Raw genomic sequence first — 18813 nt, forward strand, 5'->3', positions numbered from 1 at the left:
TTTGTTGCTGTTTGATTCTCAAGCTTTTGCTGTTGTTGTGGTTTGAATTTTCCAAGGTTTATTAGCCTCCCTTTTCGTTGTTACCGAATTTCGGGTTTTTCTTCCTCTCTTATTTTTGTGCTTGATTTTCTTTCGTTTCTGTGTTTTTTGTAGGTTCTCCCTGTTTTTCTCTTTCGCGTGCTTCATTTGTATTTCAAACTCCAGAAAAAACAGTAGGTACCCACCCCTCTATTTTGCTACTCTTTGCTATACATATATTTTTGTTTTTGCATTTCTGTGGTGTCAAATTTTTTCTTGTTTTTAATTATCCGCCGCCTTAAAAACAAAATGACCAAAAATGTGGGTGGGGACAACCCTTCTTCTCAGCCTTCTGGGTTTACCGGTTGGAGTGTTCCTCAAGAGAGTAATTGTAGTTGGGCCCGGGAGGAGCCGTGCTCTCAATCTAATATAAGACGGACTGCCATTCGTGAGGTTTATGACGAGGGTTTGAATCAGGCTGAGAGAGAGCGTAGTTATGCCCTACATCATCTGCGGGCTCGAATGATACGGGAAATGAGGTCTCGCGAGCATCCTATTCCGGCTTCTGAGCCTGCTTTAGATGTTTCTCCCCTTTCGGTGCGGTATTATATTCGTGATTACCGGGAATTCTTGAATTCCACCGGCAGTGGCCACGGGCAGTATGGAACTAATACTGGCAACTTCGGTGTTTCTTTTGGTCAGGCTGATAGGATGGCTTCCGAACAACCGGCTAGCACTAGTGGCCGCCGCCCTGGTAAAGAGCCTGTTAATGATGATATTGATATGGCTACCGGCGAATATTCCGATGGTGATTCCATCTTTGAGGATTCCGCCGGCAAGGATGTTGATGCTCATGGGGGTGATGATGGTGAAGATGCTGGCGTTTCTGGTAGGGATGACGCAGACATTGGAGACGACGGTATTGGTTCAGATGATGACGATCCGGCCGACGTGATAGTCGTTGAAGTTCTTGCGGATGAGGCTAAAGAACAGCCTTATTTTACCGACGACTCCACGGATGTTCATAGGAAAGAAGAACTCCCTCCTTTAAAAAGTCTTCCTCGTACAACCGCGATTTTGACGTCTTGGCGCGATCTGATCATAAAGAAGAATCATGTGGTTCATGGAGGGACTTTTCTTGGATTGCCGGCTGAGTATAAGCTGGTAGTGCCGGATGAAGGTGCAACTATATTCGACTGTCCTCCCGGCCATATTGCTGTGTATGCGAAGCATTTCGATTTTGGGCTTCGCTTTCCTCTGCACCCCTTTGTTGAGAAAATATTCCGGGCTTGGAACGTCTGCTTGGCCCAAGTTACCCCTACTACCATCAGAACTGTTATCTCATATGTCTGGTTGTGTTTGTTTAAACAATGGCCGCTGACGTTGAATTTGTTCAAGCGGCTGTTATGGTTGAAGAAGGATGGAGAGACGGGGTGGATGTCGGCGTATAGCGCAACGAAGAGAAAGACTGTGCATCCTCCTTTGTCGAGCTGTAAAGATTGGCAGGATCGCTTTTACTTCGTTCAAGTTCCTGACGGCTTTTTGCTCCGACGGACATTTTCTAATGTTAGGTTATGATACATATGACATTACATAAATCATGCGGAAACAACCATTAACCCAGGAAACATATTATTTACACATAATCATATAGCATAATTAGATGCATACTCTTTGTTGCGTGCCCTCCCTAGCTGCGCCCGAACCGAACAAGAACAAGTCTTTTAGGACTCCAAGTGTCGTCCCTCCGTAGAAAGTCCACAGCACGTCCGGATCCGCCTTAAGATTGACCAACTAGAATCGCCCTTAAGGTACTCAGAAAATTCGGCACTTTTGGGGCAAGATGGGTGTTTGAATTTTCTCTCAAAAAACCTCACTTTTGAATACTTTGAAACTTGTATATAAATTATGACCCCTAGGCCTTTATTTATAGAGTTATGGAAAAGGAATCGTAATCCTAGTAGGATGCGAATTAATTGGAATTAGAATTCTACATGAATTCTACTTAATCAATTTATCCAATAGGAATAGACATTTAATCATACACTGACTCTTGCAGATTCAGGAATCTCGCATGAGCTCAAACTCACACACACACGGCAGCCACAAGGGCTGCCCACGCATGCGAGCAGCAGCCCACGCAGCGCGGCCCACGCATGCGCGGCCTTGTGCGCGCTGGGCTGTGGCGTGCGTGCTTTGCTGGGCGATGGCCTGGCTTCGTGCTGGGCCTTCGTCCGGCAGGCCTCGTCCGATGCTAATTCGTACGATACGCTTCCGATTAAATTTCCATTTCCGGAATCTATTTCCGATACGAACAATATTTAATATTTCCGATTCCGGAATTAATTTCCGTTTCGAACAAATATTTAATATTTCCGTTTTCGGAATTATTTTCCGATTCCGGCAATATTTCCGATTCTGACAATATTTCCGTTTCCGGCAATATTTCCGATTCTGGTAATATTTCCATTTCCAATAATATTTTCCGATACGTACCATGTTTCCGTTTCCGGTAACATCTACGACTTGGATAATATTCATATTTCCGATACGATCCATATTTCCGTTTCCGGCAATATCATCGTTTCCGGAGTATTCATTTCTTGCCTGTGACGATCTTAGCTCCCACTGAAACCAAGATCCGTCGGTTCCGAATATTCATAGATGGAGTATTTAATGCCATTAAATACTTGATCCGTTTACGTACTATTTGTGTGACCCTACGGGTTCAGTCAAGAGTAAGCTGTGGATTAATATCATTAATTCCACTTGAACTGAAGCGGCCTCTAGCTAGGCATTCAGCTCACTTGATCTCACTGAATTATTAACTTGTTAATTAATACTGAACCGCATTTATTAGACTTAACATAGAATGCATACTTGGACCAAGGGCATTATTTCCTTCATCTAAACCCCGGCCTCGAATGGAGCAGTATGACCAACGTGGTTTGGGCCGGCGGGAGAGAAAGGCTTTTGATTATTTGGCGTGTGACATTTTAGATGTCGGCCTCAGCAAAAAACAGGCTGTTAATCGAAATTGGCTCCCTAATGCCTATTATATTTTGGGTAATCAGCCCTTGTCCGCTGTCGGCCTTTGCAAAACCCACTGCTTTGGTAAACATATTTTCAGCCGAATGGGATGTACTTATTATTGCTATTTATAGCTTTGTGTATTGCATAAGTTTTTTGCCGGTTTTAATTGAGCCGTTGCCTTTGTAGGTACTAGAACATTGGATAGAGAAATTCTCGGATTTGACGAGAATTGGAGACCTGTGTGTACGCAGCCTCCGCCGCCTAAGGGAAAGTACGACACCATATCAACGTATTCGACCCGAGCTTCATCTCGTCGCTCTACTGCCACTGTTGCAAAGAATCGTGTGAGTGCTGCCTGCAAATCCAAATCCTCCTCTGTCGTTGTTTCTCAAGCTTTGCCTTCATCCACAATGCAATCCAATCCAACAGGCCGAGGTGGAACCCGCCGAAAAAGGTCGTCTCTTAATTCCAGTCGGTCTAATCCGACTAAGAGGGCAAGGTCCACTGGTGAGGATGATGCTTACGCCGATCACGAGGCAAATGAGCCGGTCTTGGAGTCTGCCGCCAAGAAAACTACTGATACCGCCCTTCAGGCGCAGCCGTCTCCACCAGCTTCTATTGAGATTTTGGACGAGGGTCTTGTCGGCGGTTTTATTGAGGACTTCCACCGGCAAGCTACTTCTGCTGCTGTTACCGGTGGTAACTCTAGTATGCCTCCCGTCAGTCGCAGCGAGAACAAGTCTGGTGATTCTCGACTGAATTATCATCTGCCGCTTCGTACCGGCGGTTGGATTGAAGATACCCCCTTTAAGATCCCGGAAGCAATGAAATCATGGTTCGGGTCTTTTGGCGGCGAACCCACCGATCAGTTCTACCCAAACATTGATCTGCTGTGTGGGGAGTCGGTGGCGACAGATTCTGCTAAGGACGGTGGGGATTTGGGCTACCGTGCTTTTCGGGATCTGATTACTCCTGCTGACAGGCCACAGGGTCAGATTGACGCCCCTGCTGCTCAGCATTTCAACGATTTGTACAAGGTATTTCTTGCTTAGTTTGCTACAACTTTCTATCCGGCTATTTTTTGATTACTCACTTGCTACATGTTTTTTTTTTTTTTTTGTTTTGTTTCTTAGGCTGTTCAATCCAGCATGGATTTGTACTATGTCTATCGTTGGAACCAGATGCAGCTGACGCAGAATAACATTGATATTGCCGAGCTGAAGAAGCGGGCTGAGGCGGCTGAGTCTGCTTTGAAGATTAATGAGAAGAAGTTGGAGAGTGCTTCTTCGAATTTGGAGGCGGCGAACCGAAGGCTGGAAGAGGTTGAGCCGAAGCTGAAGGCTGAAACTGAGAGGGCAGACGGTCTGACTGAGGAGCTGACTGATCTTAACCAGAGTTTGCCTGTGGTGAAGAAGACTGCCGCCAAGAGGGCTGTTGATAAGCTTCTCCAGTCTGACTGGTTTAATGATATTCTTACTCTGCGCCATAACGGTGGTTGGTGCGCTGCTCATCGGGTCGTTTGCCATGTGAAGAAGCTGGATGAGGATGGGTGGCAAGAATTTGAGGCTGGGTATGAGGAGAAGGAGCTGTACAAGGTTGCTACCGGCTTTGAGCCTCAGGAGCTACCCGAGGCTGTGATTTGCAATGCCAATCAAAGAACCTTGCCCCCCTTGCAAGTTCCAGAAGATGCCTACTGGTCTGGTGATGAGCGTGCCGTTTGACGGTCTTGGCAGTCATCACCCTCTTCTTCTTGCGGATCCTCTACTTTTCCCAGCCGGCCTCGTACATGTTAGGGTTTTTTAGCTTAGGCGGTTGGCTTTTGACTTTTTGCCAGATGCTGTTAGGGCACTTATTGTTGATGTAACATATCTTAGAACATCGTTTTATTGTAGGGGTGTCGGTTTTAATCGACATCTTTTGTGCCTTGTGATCAGCTAATCACTTCGCAAGATTTTTTGGTGATGGCTGTCGGTTTTTAGTGTTTTTTCTGCTGTAATCATGCATTTATAACAAGTAGTTTTTTGATTGTATGTTTACTTCGTTTTGTGTATGATACTTCCATTTTATTAGCATGAACTCTTATTTGTTGACGGCCTTTCTATATTTCTATCTTGTTGAAATGATACACTTCGAAATGATTGTTATGTTTCGAAATGGAGTGCATCTTGACATCGTTTATTTTCTCAAACGGCATTTATTTTCTGTACGGCTACTAGTCACACCATATAATTCGTTGAATGCTACGCTTCACAATGGAGTGCGCCTTAACGGCATTTATTTTCTCCAAAGCTACTAATCACAACAACTTTATTATGGACTGCTACGCTTCGCAGTAAAGTGCCCAAACGGCATTTATTTTCTTTACTGTTACTGATCACATCCATACACTTCGTTGAATGCTACGCTTCACAATGGAGTGCCCCTTAACGGCATTTATTTTCTCCAAAGCTACTAATCACAACAACTTTATTATGGACTGCTACGCTTCGCAGTAAAGTGCCCAAACGGCATTTATTTTCTTTACTGTTACTGATCACATCCATACACTTCGTTGAATGCTACGCTTCACAATGGAGTGCCCCTTAACGGCATTTATTTTCTCCAAAGCTACTAATCACAACAACTTTATTATGGACTGCTACGCTTCGCAGTAAAGTGCCCAAACGGCATTTATTTTCTTTACTGTTACTGATCACATCCATACACTTCGTTGAATGCTACGCTTCACAATGGAGTGCCCCTTAACGGCATTTATTTTCTCCAAAGCTACTAATCACAGCAACTTTATTATGGACTGCTACGCTTCGCAGTAAAGTGCCCAAACGGCATTTATTTTCTTTACTGTTACTGATCACATCCATACACTTCGTTGAATGCTACGCTTCACAATGGAGTGCCCCTTAACGGCATTTATTTTCTCCAAAGCTACTAATCACAACAACTTTATTATGGACTGCTACGCTTCGCAGTAAAGTGCCCAAACGGCATTTATTTTCTTTACTGTTACTGATCACATCCATACACTTCGTTGAATGCTACGCTTCACAATGGAGTGCCCCTTAACGGCATTTATTTTCTCCAAAGCTACTAATCACAACAACTTTATTATGGACTGCTACGCTTCGCAGTAAAGTGCCCGAACGGCATTTATTTTCTTTACTGTTACTGATCACATCCATACACTTCGTTGAATGCTACGCTTCACAATGGAGTGCCCCTTAACGGCATTTATTTTCTCCAAAGCTACTAATCACAACAACTTTATTATGGACTGCTACGCTTCGCAGTAAAGTGCCCAAACGGCATTTATTTTCTTTACTGTTACTGATCACATCCATACACTTCGTTGAATGCTACGCTTCACAATGGAGTGCCCCTTAACGGCATTTATTTTCTCCAAATCTACTAATCACAACAACTTTATTATGGACTGCTACGCTTCGCAGTAAAGTGCCCAAACGGCATTTATTTTCTTTACTGTTACTGATCACATCCATACACTTCGTTGAATGCTACGCTTCACAATGGAGTGCCCCTTAACGACATTTATTTTCTCCAAAGCTACTAATCACAACAACTTTATTATGGACTGCTACGCTTCGCAGTAAAGTGCCCAAACGGCATTTATTTTCTTTATTGTTACTGATCACATCCATACACTTCGTTGAATGCTACGCTTCACAATGGAGTGCCCCTTAACGGCATTTATTTTCTCCAAAGCTACTAATCACAACAACTTTATTATGGACTGCTACGCTTCGCAGTAAAGTGCCCAAACGGCATTTATTTTCTTTACTGTTACTGATCACATCCATACATTACCTTTGCGTGTTGATTTATGCAGCGTTTGTTTTTTGCTTTTTTCTTCCTTCATTTATGGACTGGTCGTATTTGAGGACCGCCCTAATTATACATAACAGCAAAATGCAGACTGCTATTGCAATTAGCCTGCTCATACATCATCATTACAGTTTTTTTTCAAACATAGTACTTTCTCAGAGTACTGGCGTTCCAGGAGTTTTTGAGCGTGGTACCATCCATTTGCATTAACCGGTATGATCCAGGAACTATTTCCTCCCATATCTGGTATGGTCCTTCCCAATTGGCTGTCAGCTTTCCTTGAGCATTTCCTTTTCCTGTTGCCGCCGTTCTCCGCAGTACCAGGTCTCCTACTCCTAGAGGCCGATGTTTCACTTTCTTGTTGTATGCTCTGCTCATTCTGCTTTTGTATGCTGCCGAACTTACTTCTGCTTTCATGCGGATTTCTGGCATGAAATCCAACTGATGTCGCAGCAGCTGATCGTTTCTCTCCTCATCGTAATGCTGGATTCGCATGGTTGGCAGAGCCATTTCTGCCGGTATAACAGCCTCAGACCCGAAGCTTAATTTGAACGGACTCTTGCCGGTAGCCTCCTTGATAGCAGTTCTGTTGCACCACGGAATCTCTGGCATAAGATCTGCCCATTTGCCTTTACAGTCTTCTAGCTTCTTTTTCAGTGCAGCCAGGATTTGCTTATTCGCCGCCTCTGCTTGCCCATTGCTCTGTGGGTGACATACTGACGAGTGAGCTAACTTTACTCTGTATAACCCCAGGAAGCATTGTATGGGTGCACAATCAAACTGTGCTCCATGGTCAAAAACTATTGCCTGCGGCAGCCCGAATCTTGTTATTATATTTTTCCATATGAATTTTTTCACCTGGTTTGCCGTTATTTTTGCTACCGGCTCTGCTTCTATCCACTTGGTGAAGTAGTCCACTGCTACTATTAAGAACTTGCGCCCTCCAGCCGCCATTGGGAATGGTCCAACAATATCCATTCCCCATTGTGCGAATGGGATTGGGTTCAGAATGGGCATCAAATCATTGGCCGGCAAGTTTATCACAGCTGAAAACTTTTGACATTTCTCGCACTTTTTTACATAAGCTCGACAATCTTCTAACATTGTTGGCCAGTAATAGCCTTGCCTTTGACAGATGATGGAAAGGGGTTTTCCACCGGCATGGTTCCCACATGTTCCTTCGTGCATCTCTTCGATTAGCCTTGCTGACTCGAATGCTGTTAGGCACCTTAAGAATGGCAGGCTAAATGACTTTTTGTACAACCGTCCCCACAGGATGATGTACCAAACCGAGTCCCTTCTTGTCTTTTTGGCCTCTGCAAAATCTGCTGGTAGCGCTCCAGTCTGTATGTATGTTTGGATATTATCGTACCATTCTGAGGTAGTTGTGATGGCCATGACCCGTATTATCTCCGACTCCGTACTTCGCTTATTCATGACTTCCATCATGACTGTTCTTTTCAAGTCGGCGACATTTGAACTTGCTAACTTTGATAGGGCGTCTGCCAGTGTGTTCTCTGCTCGGGGTACCAGATTAATGATGAATTTCTCTAGCTGAGCCGACACCGACCTCAACTTCTCCAGGTATTTGACCATCGAAGGTTCTTTGGCCTCATATTCTCCGCTGAATTGACTTGCTACCAGCTGGGAGTCTGTTGTCAGTATTACTCTTTTGGCATCTGCTGCGAGGCACATTTGGATGCCGGCAATTGCTGCCTCGTATTCTGCCTCGTTATTTGACGCGTTGAACGTAAACTTTATAGCATACTCAAAAATGTCTCCTGCTGGCGATTTCATGATTATTCCAGCCCCACTGCCTGTCTGTGCAGCTGAACCATCCACTGACACATCCCATACTTCAGCTTGTATTTCATCCTCTTGGTATGACGCTTCAACTATGAAGTCCGCCAATGCCTGGGCTTTGATTGCAGTTCTTGGCCGGAATTCCAAGTCAAACTCGGACAACTCTATTGCCCATTTTAGCAACCGGCCTGATGTATCTAGCTTGCTGATGGCTTTTTCGAGAGGAAAGTTTGTTAGCACTTCGATTGTATGCGCATCAAAGTATGGTCTTAACTTTCTAGCCGCGATGAGGACTGCATATGCCATTTTTTCCACCAACGTGTACCTTGTTTCTGGGCCGTTTAGCACATGGCTCACAAAATATACCGGCTGCTGCCCTTTGTTTTCTGTTTCGGCTACCGGTACTGCTGCAACTGTTTTTGGCGACGCCGATATGTACAGTTGTAATTTGCCGCCCTCTTTTGCCCTTGCTATTGTTGGCAGGTTTTTTAAGTGACTTTTTAGAGCTTCAAAGGCCTCTTGCTCTGCCGGCCCCCATTTGAACTTCTTGTTTTGCCTCAGGGTTGTGAAGAAGGGCATTTGCTTATCTGCCGACTTGCTCACAAATCTGTTTAAGGCGGCCATTTTTCCTGTCAGCCGCTGTATGTCTTTTACGCTCTTGGGTTGCGGCAGACTGATGATTGCTTCTACTTTTTCAGGGTTGGCGTCTATGCCACGCTCGCTGACCAAGAAACCCAGGAATTTTCCCGACCTTACTCCGAAGACGCATTTTTTTGGGTTTAATTTCATCCTGTATTTTCTCAAAGTTTCAAAAGTTTCTCGGAGGTCGCTAACATGATCCTCCTCCTTCCGGCTTTTTACGATAGAGTCATCTACATAGACCTCCACGTTTCTGCCTTTTTGGTCGGCGAACACCTTGTCAACCAGCCTTTGATATGTTGCCCCTGCATTTTTCAACCCGAACGGCATCGCCTTATAACAGAAAACTCCTGCATCTGTGATAAAGGTCGCCTTCTTCCTATCTGATTTATGCAGGCTGACCTGATGATACCCTGAGAAAGCATCTAGGAAACTGAGCATTGCGTGACCGCTAGTGGAGTCTACCAGCCTATCAATCCGTGGCAGGGGGTAGAAATCTTTCGGACATGCTCTGTTAAGGTTGGTGAAATCTACGCACATTCTCCATGACCCACTTGACTTTTTTACCATTACCACGTTTGCCAACCATTCGGGGTAGTCACATGGCTCAATGAAACCTGCCGCCAGAAGTTTATCCACCTCTTCTTGTATTGCTGTCATTTTCTCCGTGGAGAAATTACGTTTTTTCTGCCGTACAGGCCTAACATTTCTGTCGGCGTTTAATCGGTGAACCATTATCTCTGGATCGATACCAGGCATCTCATCCGCCGAGAATGCGAAGATGTCAGCGTACTCTCTCAGCAAGCTTATGAGGTTGACCTTCATGTCACTCCCCATTTCCGTACCGATCACGACTGTTCTATCCATGTTTCCAGCCTCCAGCTCGATATTTTCTGTCAGACCATCTGGCATTGGTCTTGGTGCTGATACCGGCCTTTCATCAAAGTGTTCCATGTTTAGGTCGGTTCGACCCCTTTTTGTGCAGCTCTTTCTTTTTGACAGTTGTTCTTGTCTTGCCGGCTTAGTAGTCAAGTGTATCTCTTGCCTTGCCGGCTCAGTAGTCAAGTTCACTTCTGGGACCATTCTTCCCGGTGTTCTCAAAGCAGTCAAGTAACAGGACCTTGCCGCCAACTGACTTCCCCTTATCTTTGCCGGCCTTTCCAGGTTCGACATATATATCATTGTCAAGTGATAGGTGGAGACTACCGCCTGCACGTCATGTATGAATGGGCGACCGATGATCACATTGTAGGCCGCTGGCACTTTAATGATTAGGAAATCCACCATGAGATCTCGCATTTCGGATCCTTCTCCGATTTTCACCGGCAGCCTTATACTACCCTCTGGGTACACTGTAGATCCTGAGAAACCGATTACTGGGTAGTTTACCCTTTGAAGTTCGTCCTCTGGTATGTGCAATTGTTTGAAAGCTTCCCAGAAGATGATGTTTGCTGAGCTGCCGCCGTCTACCAGTACTCTGTTCACATCGGCATTTGCTATATCAATTGTAAGAACTAATGGGTCATCATGCGGGAAAATGATGCCTCTGCAATCCGATTCCGAGAATGTCATCACTGGTATGCTGGGTGGGTTAGGCCACACTCTTGTGTTATGAAAGTTTACCATGTGCCTGTGTTCCTCCAAGCTTCTACTGGCGCTGCTTATTGTCCCTCCGTGGACTGGGCCGCCAGAAATTACATACACGGGTGGTTTTTTCCCGCCATCCCTTTGTTCTGCTCTGGCACTGGTTTCCGGCTGTTTTTGCTCGATTCTAGGCGGCTGATATGGTTGCTCGATTCTAGGGTATTGTTGTTGATTTTGCTGTTGTGGCCGGTATGAATTGGTAGGGTTTCCTCCCACCGAGTTGTTGTTACCATTGCCCTGCCTTGCCCTATACTGTGAGAAATACCCCTTTCTGACCATATCCTCAATGTTGTCTTTGAGGTCTCTGCAGTCCTCTGTTAGGTGGCCGTGCTCATTATGGAAGTCACAGAATTTCTTGACATTCCTTTCCCTACTCTGCATTGGTGGCGGCCTTCTCCAGCCATCCATCTTGTTGTTTATGTTATAAATTGCCGTCCGCGGTGTGTTCAGCGGAGTGTAGTTATCAAAGAGTCCTCTGGACTCCCTTCTGTCTTGCCGGCTTTTCTGCCCTTGTGGATTGGCATTTCTGTTATTCTGGTTTCTCTGCCCTGCCCCTTGCTGATTATTGCTCTGATGAAAATTGTTTCCTCCTTTTCCCGTCTGTGGGTTATAGCCTGGATTGTACCCGACATTTCCGCCGGTTGCCACTACCACATTGGAGATCTTCATCATTTCATCCCCCCTGATGTACTCGTTGGCTTTGTGCAGGACGTCACCCAGATTGGTGTATGACTTTCGGCTGAGATATTTCTTGAATTCGCACTCTTGCATTCCCCTCATAAGAGCCAGAACGGCAACCTCCTGCTGCAAATTGGGGATAGTGATTGACTCGTTGTTAAAGCGGGTGAGATAATCCCTTAACGGCTCTCTATCTCTTTGAGCGAACGACATCAACTCTCCCGATGATTTCTTTCTCTTCTGTTTGCTCACAAATCGTGACAAAAACGACGCCTGCAGCTGTCGGAAGCTGTATATGGAGTGTGCCTCTATGCCCTTATACCAGCTCGCTGCAACTCCTAGGAGTGTGGATGGGAACACTTTGCACCACATGGCATCAGAATCAGTGTACAGCATCATGTGCTGTTCGAATGTGGTGCAGTGATCCTCCGGATCTGTCGTCCCATCGTATCTCCCTGTCGGGATTTTTATCCTTTCCATCCTTTCTTCTAGGATTTCTCGGCACAGGGGAGAATCCTTTGGCTGGATTGTCTGCCGTCTAGCTATCTGTAGAACCGGCGCTCTTCGTTCGTATTCCGCGATGGGGACTTGCTCTGTTTCAGGCCATTCTGTTTCCGCCGGATCCGAGCGCTTTCTTTTTTCTGGGGTGTTTTCTTGATTCAGGGCGGTTAGGAGATCCCTAACAGGTAACTGGGGAACCGTCGACCTGGTCTTTCTTAGACTGCCGACTGACCCTGGCTGCTGCGAGGCTGGTAGCTCTGACAAAGCGGCCATCACCGCTGACAGTGTTTTCAATTGCTCTCCCGTGAATACTTCCGACAGGGGAGACAGGCGCTCCTGCAGCGTCTGTTCCAGCGGAGTTTTTGGTTGCTCTCTGGCAGGGCTTTCTATTTCTAACTCATCATCTTCCTCCACTGTAAATTCCCTTTGTGCCGGTATCGAGGTGTTTTTTGTTATTGGGCTGATAACTGATTGTGCTTGTGACGGATGGACGGGGTTTAGAAGTGAGGGTTGGAACTTGGAGGTTGTCGCCGGTTGTGGGGTTGTTGCTTTTTCTTGACTTTTCTTTGATTTTTTACCGTCTTTCTGTGAGAAATCCATGCTGACTGTTCTACCGTTTCAAGGGATAAGGTCCCCTCCTTCTAGCGCCAATTGTTCCGGGTGTGGAATGAGAACAGCTGACTGTGGGATACTGGATTCCTGTCGAGATTGCCGATTGATATCTGCACAACAGAATGGATTAACTAGCCTCGGGGGTGGTTCGAGGATCCCCCCTCCGATGCTTAAGTAAGATTACTGAGAGATTAAGAGATGATTAAGAGATGATTAGAGAGTAAGAAAGAAGTGTGTTTAAGTGTTTGTCTACCTCATAGCAATAAATGAGGTGCTCCTTATATAGACCAATCCAAGGGTACGATCTGGTAGGTCCCTTGTGGTTAGATAGCGACCTGTTGATAGTGACCCTTGGTTGGTTGTCTTCATGATAATGCCGGTAGGTTGTCTTGCAAATAATGCCGGTAGAGGATATTTACCTAAGATGACCAGATTACCTGCAGGTTAAGTTTACATACGGGGAGTTCTGCCGGTACCAGGTGGTGCCGGTAGGACACCCCGTACATGCTGAACCTTTGAAGAAAAAAACCCAGAGTATCATCGATAATTAATGGTAAACTATTATTGTTGATAAATTGGGAAGATCAAAAGAGAAAAGCAAACAAAAAAAGTATGAATGGAAATTAAACAAATAATTAAATGGCAGGAGCTCCTTCCTTGGAGTGTCAGGTCTGATGTAGGAGGTAAGAGGAGAGGAGGGAGACGATTTAAAGAAGATGCAACAGATTAATCATGGGCATAAATGTATTTTACAAATTAATATTACAATCCTCCAACAAAAACGTTGCTCATAGCAACGTGTTCAAAATGGGAGGTTTCACATCAAACCTCTTTCTCAAACCTCTTTTTACCAAACACCCATTTTAGAGGTTTTGATAAGTCAAACCTCTAAAAGTGGTCAAAACCTCTATAATTATCCCAAACCTCTATCTACCAAACAAGGCCATAGTATGGATAAGACAACAAGAAAGGTAAAAAGAATATCATAATAATTCACGTAAAATACACGAATAAAACATGTTTTAATTCATTTTTCAAACACCAATAATAATTATTTCATACATTCTACAAGAAACGTAATGAATTATTTTTCATAAATCATATGAAGTAATTAATATATGCTACTTTGTCCAACATATATGAAACAATGAATATCATTTTGTTCAATTGTGAATAATGGCATGCGCTATATTGTTCGTTGTGTATGAAATCTTGTGTACTACTTCGTATTACATTTATTATGAGTGAAATAGAGTACACTATTTTTATAACACCCTAATAATTCCTTGCATTTTATAAAACATTTTCCAACTTAAAACTAAGGAATTACCAAGATATTATTGCCACCGTGATAACGGCTAAGGCTATTTACCAGAATTACGTAGCGGAATTTAACTAACTTTCAAAACATATTAAATAACTAGTTAATGGTTATTAAGACAAGTTGGAACCGTTGAAGCCCAAGACCAAAGTATTAAATCATTTAAAATCCATTAACTGTAAATAGTAGTCATGACTATAAATAGAGTTTATAAAATACGGAAGAATTAAACTCTCAACACGAATCCCATGATAACTTCTCCCGCAAGTTATCCCTACAACCTGCTTTATTAGAAATCCCCAACAACACAAATGCAATTGATGGATCATCATATGGTCATTAAGGCAAAGGCCATGACTAGAAGACATGAAGCACGAAGTCAGCAATATTGAGTACGAACAAGCTAGAATAACATTCTGTCTTAACATGCTTCACTCGACATATTAAATAATCCACATGCAAAAGCCATATAATAAACAAATAAACATGGAGACAAGACTCGACACTTGACACGACTCTTGACTCACAAATTAATAAAAAGTAGCTTCGAACGGGTAAAGTAAAGTATCCTCAAAAGGAAAGAGAAGGGTGATGGGAGCCAACCATACACCAAAATAAGTCGGGCTACTACCGACAGTCGAGCCATACCGACAGGAATTCCAATGCACAATGGCATAAAAGAAGAATGAAACAACGTCTTGTATCATTCTAGGAGTACAAGTTTTCCGGCAAGACTCCCCCCATTGTTCATACTCAAGGTATATACGTTACAAGAGTTTTGAAGCTCTTTTGGGTTGCACTTTACGTTAATTAGTATATTATGTTCAAGGTAACTCAAGACTCTACACAAGAAACAACATACAAACAATTTAAACAATTAAACAAGTCAACAACGACACTTCATTATTTTAATTCTTTAGGACTTGTGATCAAACATAGACTCAAGTGAAATTACTCCCATTGTTCCTTCTTAAAAACACTGTTTGAGATAACCCGACATTGCCTATTAACAAGCGGGGTGTGCCCTTAACACGAATTGTCCATAATTCAATTCACCTGGACTCTCTAACATATTCTACCCGTTGGTAGAATATATATTGCTCACTGGCAATATTCGACTGGCTCAATATATATATTCTAGACATCCTGTACTATAGCATAATAATAATAACAACTTGCATGCGCACTACTCATACATGCAAACCAACTTGAACAACATGCTTGACATAATTCAACGATTATAAAAGTCCATAAGATGATAGTTCAATAGAATCTATAAAGCATAATTCAATTCATAACATGCTCGTTCACATAGATTCAATAATAATAATCACATGCTCGTTCTCAATATCGAACATGAATTCATGATCACACATTCATTCCCAATCATCAAACATGAATTCACAACAACATATAAGTTCACATGATTCGCATTCAATACACTTCACAAAGTCCTCAAGAAATGGGTGGTCACCCTAGTCTTGTACGTATCTGGAATACCTAAGTACGAGGGCCACTGTGCGAATCACGACTCACTAGAAATCAACTCCTATAAACACAAAAGGAGAACTAAATTATTATCCATGGTTACTAAATTTCCAGCAACTATTTAAGATTCTAAAACTCTTAGTTTAATTAGAAATCAATCATTAATTGTTAATTTAATAGTCTCAAATAGTCAACTCAAGTCCTAACATAAAAACATTGACTTTTTAGCTTTAAACCCATTAAAAACCAACTTTTTAAAGCTTATAAACAATCTGAAAATTTATGTTGATTCCCATAATTTAAATTGTCATTAAATTATGTGAATCAATCACTTAATCAATTGCAATTAAAACCCTGATAATAGTTTATCATAAAAACATGTTTTGACTTCAAAAATCAACACTTTATGAACTCATTAAATCTGAAAATAATAATTTCAAGCATCAAAACCAATCTCTTTAATTTAAATACGACAATAAACCAATACGGTGTTCATAACCGTTCTAAACAATTTAAATAATCATAACAATTTAAACAATTTAAAACTGAAAATTAATGTTTTTGAAAATATAATTTGATTATCCCAATTCAACAACACACACACACACAACAATTAATTGTGGTGTGTGTGTGTGTGTGCGCCGAGCAAACAACGCAACAACAACAACAACAACAACACAACAACACCGCACGCACCGCAACAGCGCGCGCAAGGGCGGAGAGAGGCGAAGCTGTGGGGCGGGGTGAGAAAAATACGAGGTATTACAGAAAAATACGAGGTATTACAGTCTACCGTCCTTAAAAGAAGTTTCGTCCCGAAACTTGGGCACGGAAATCACAATTTTAAAACTAGACTTGAGACTTTTTTGAGACTTTTGTGCGTTTTGTTTGCAAAAAGTTTTAGTTCTTGTACTCTTTAAGTAATTCAACATGACAGTAAACAGTGAAACTTCACTGGAAACAACGATTCAAGCATATCTTAAAGGGAAAAATAGGTAAATAAGGTAAAAAGCGCGAAATTCTACCGCACTCAACCCCCTTTAAAGAAAACGAGTTACGGCCCCGTAACTCAACTAACCTCGGGAAAAAGCTCGGGATATTTCTTTCTCATTTCTTCCTCAGCATCCCAGGTAGCTTCCTCAGATTCTTGGTTAGACCACAACACTTTAACAATCTTAACATCCTTAGTTCTGTACTACGCACTTTACTATCAAGGATTTTGACAGGTCTTTCCTCAAATGTCAAACTTTGGTCTAACTCTATGGTCTCCGGTTGCAGTACATGAGACTTGTCCGGGACATACTTTCTCAACGGAGACACATGAAACACATTATGCACTCTATGCAAGTCCATGGGCAAGGCTAATCTATATGCTACCTTCCATATCCGTTCTAGGATCTCATATGGGCCTATATACTTTGGGCTCAGGTTTCCTTTCTTCCCAAATCTCATCACACCTTTCATTGGTGAAACCTTAAGCAACACTTTGTCGCCTATTTGGAACTCCTCATCCCCACGCTTTAAGTCTGCGTAGCTCTTTTGGTGATCTTGCACAGCTTGGATTTTGGATTGAATAGTCCTAACCTGATTCATAGTGTCCTCTATCATTTGGGGACCTAGTACGATGCTTTCACTAATGTCATTCCAACATAATAGACTTCTGCATTTTCGCCCATACAAGGCTTCTAATGGTGCCATCCCAATACTGGCATGACAGCTATTGTTGTATGAAAACTCAATTAGATCTAAGCTATCTTCCCATCCACCATGGAAATCAATCACACAAGCTCTTAGAATATCCTCTAAGGTTTGAATAGTCCTTTCGCTTCGTCCATATGTGGCTGGGTGGAACGTTGTACTCATTTTCAATGTGGTACCAAAGTTCTTCTGCACATTTTTCCACAAATTCGAAAGGAACCTAGAATCGCTATCTGATACGATATCCTTAGGAACTCCATGTAATATCACTACATGTTTGATGTAAGCTTTGGCAAGTTGTTCCATTTTCCAGGTTTCTTTCATTGGTATGAACACTGCCGACTTAGTCAACCTATCCACCACTACCCAAATGGTGTCATTTCCACTTTTCGACTTGGGTAAACAAGTGACAAAGTCCATTGAGATAAAGTCCCACTTCCAACTCGGAATCTCTAAAGGTTGGACCTTTCCTTGAGGTCTCCTATGCTCAATCTTAACTTTCTGACAAGTCAAACATCTTGCCATGAATTCGACCACTTCGTTCTTCATCCTTGGCCACCAATAGACCTTCTTCAGATCCTTATACAGCTTGTCACCTCCCGGGTGAACAGAATATGGTGTATTGTGACCTTTCCTCATCAACTTTTCCATTAGTTTACCACACTTTTGAGGCACACACCATCGTCCTTTATACCTAAAGCTTCCATCCTCGTGGATCTTAAAATCAATCTCCTTCCTTGCGAATATTTTCCTTGATCCGCTCTAAACTTAACATCACCAGCCTGATTCTCCTTGATTTCATCAAATACCGACAGCTGGATGGTTAAGGCATTCATCATACCCTCAAGGCATTCTCCACTCATTATCTCTGAATTCAATCGTTGCATGTCCTTACACAGCTCGTTAGCAACCACTAACGCATTAACACTATGGCTTGATTTCCTACTCAAGGCATCTGCGACTACATTGGCTTTTCCCTTATGGTATTGAATGTCCAGATCATAGTCCTTGATTAACTCTAACCACCTTTGTTGGCGCATATTTAACTCCTTTTGTTTGAAAATGTACTTCAAACTCTTATGATCTGTGAATATCCTACATTTCACACCATACAAATAGTGTCTCCATATATTCAATGCAAACACTATGGCGGCTAACTCTAAATCATGGGTAGGGTAATTGGAGTCATATGGCTTCAACTGCCTCGATGCATACGCAATCACCTTTCCGTTCTGCATCAATACACACCCTAAGTCATTCTTAGAGGCATCACTATATACATCATAAGTACCGCTCTCATCTGGCAAAGTTAACACCGGCGCGGTTATCAATCGCGTCTTTAAATCTTGGAACGCCTCCTCACACTAGTCATTCCACTCAAACTTCGCTTCTTTCCTCATCAAGGTTGTCATTGGTTTGGCGATTCTAGAAAAGTCTTGCACAAAGCGTCTATAATAACCCGCTAAACCAAGAAAACTTTGAATATCGGTGACACTCTTAGGTGTAGGTCACTCACTAGCAGCTTTTATCTTTGCAAG

At 42.9% G+C, this 18813-nt stretch overlaps 1 protein-coding gene across 1 annotated transcript; it reads right to left on the minus strand.

The window, feature by feature from the left end:
- Positions 1-7029: 7029 nt before the first annotated feature.
- On the minus strand, positions 7030-12756 carry LOC110790998 (uncharacterized). Its single transcript, XM_021995759.2, has one exon. It carries the CDS (start codon positions 12754-12756, stop codon positions 7030-7032), a length of 5727 nt encoding a protein of 1908 aa, XP_021851451.2.
- Between the last annotated feature and the right edge of the window lie 6057 nt (positions 12757-18813).

Source organism: Spinacia oleracea, chromosome 4 (genome assembly GCF_020520425.1).
Source record: "Spinacia oleracea cultivar Varoflay chromosome 4, BTI_SOV_V1, whole genome shotgun sequence".
NCBI lineage: Eukaryota > Viridiplantae > Streptophyta > Magnoliopsida > Caryophyllales > Amaranthaceae > Spinacia > Spinacia oleracea.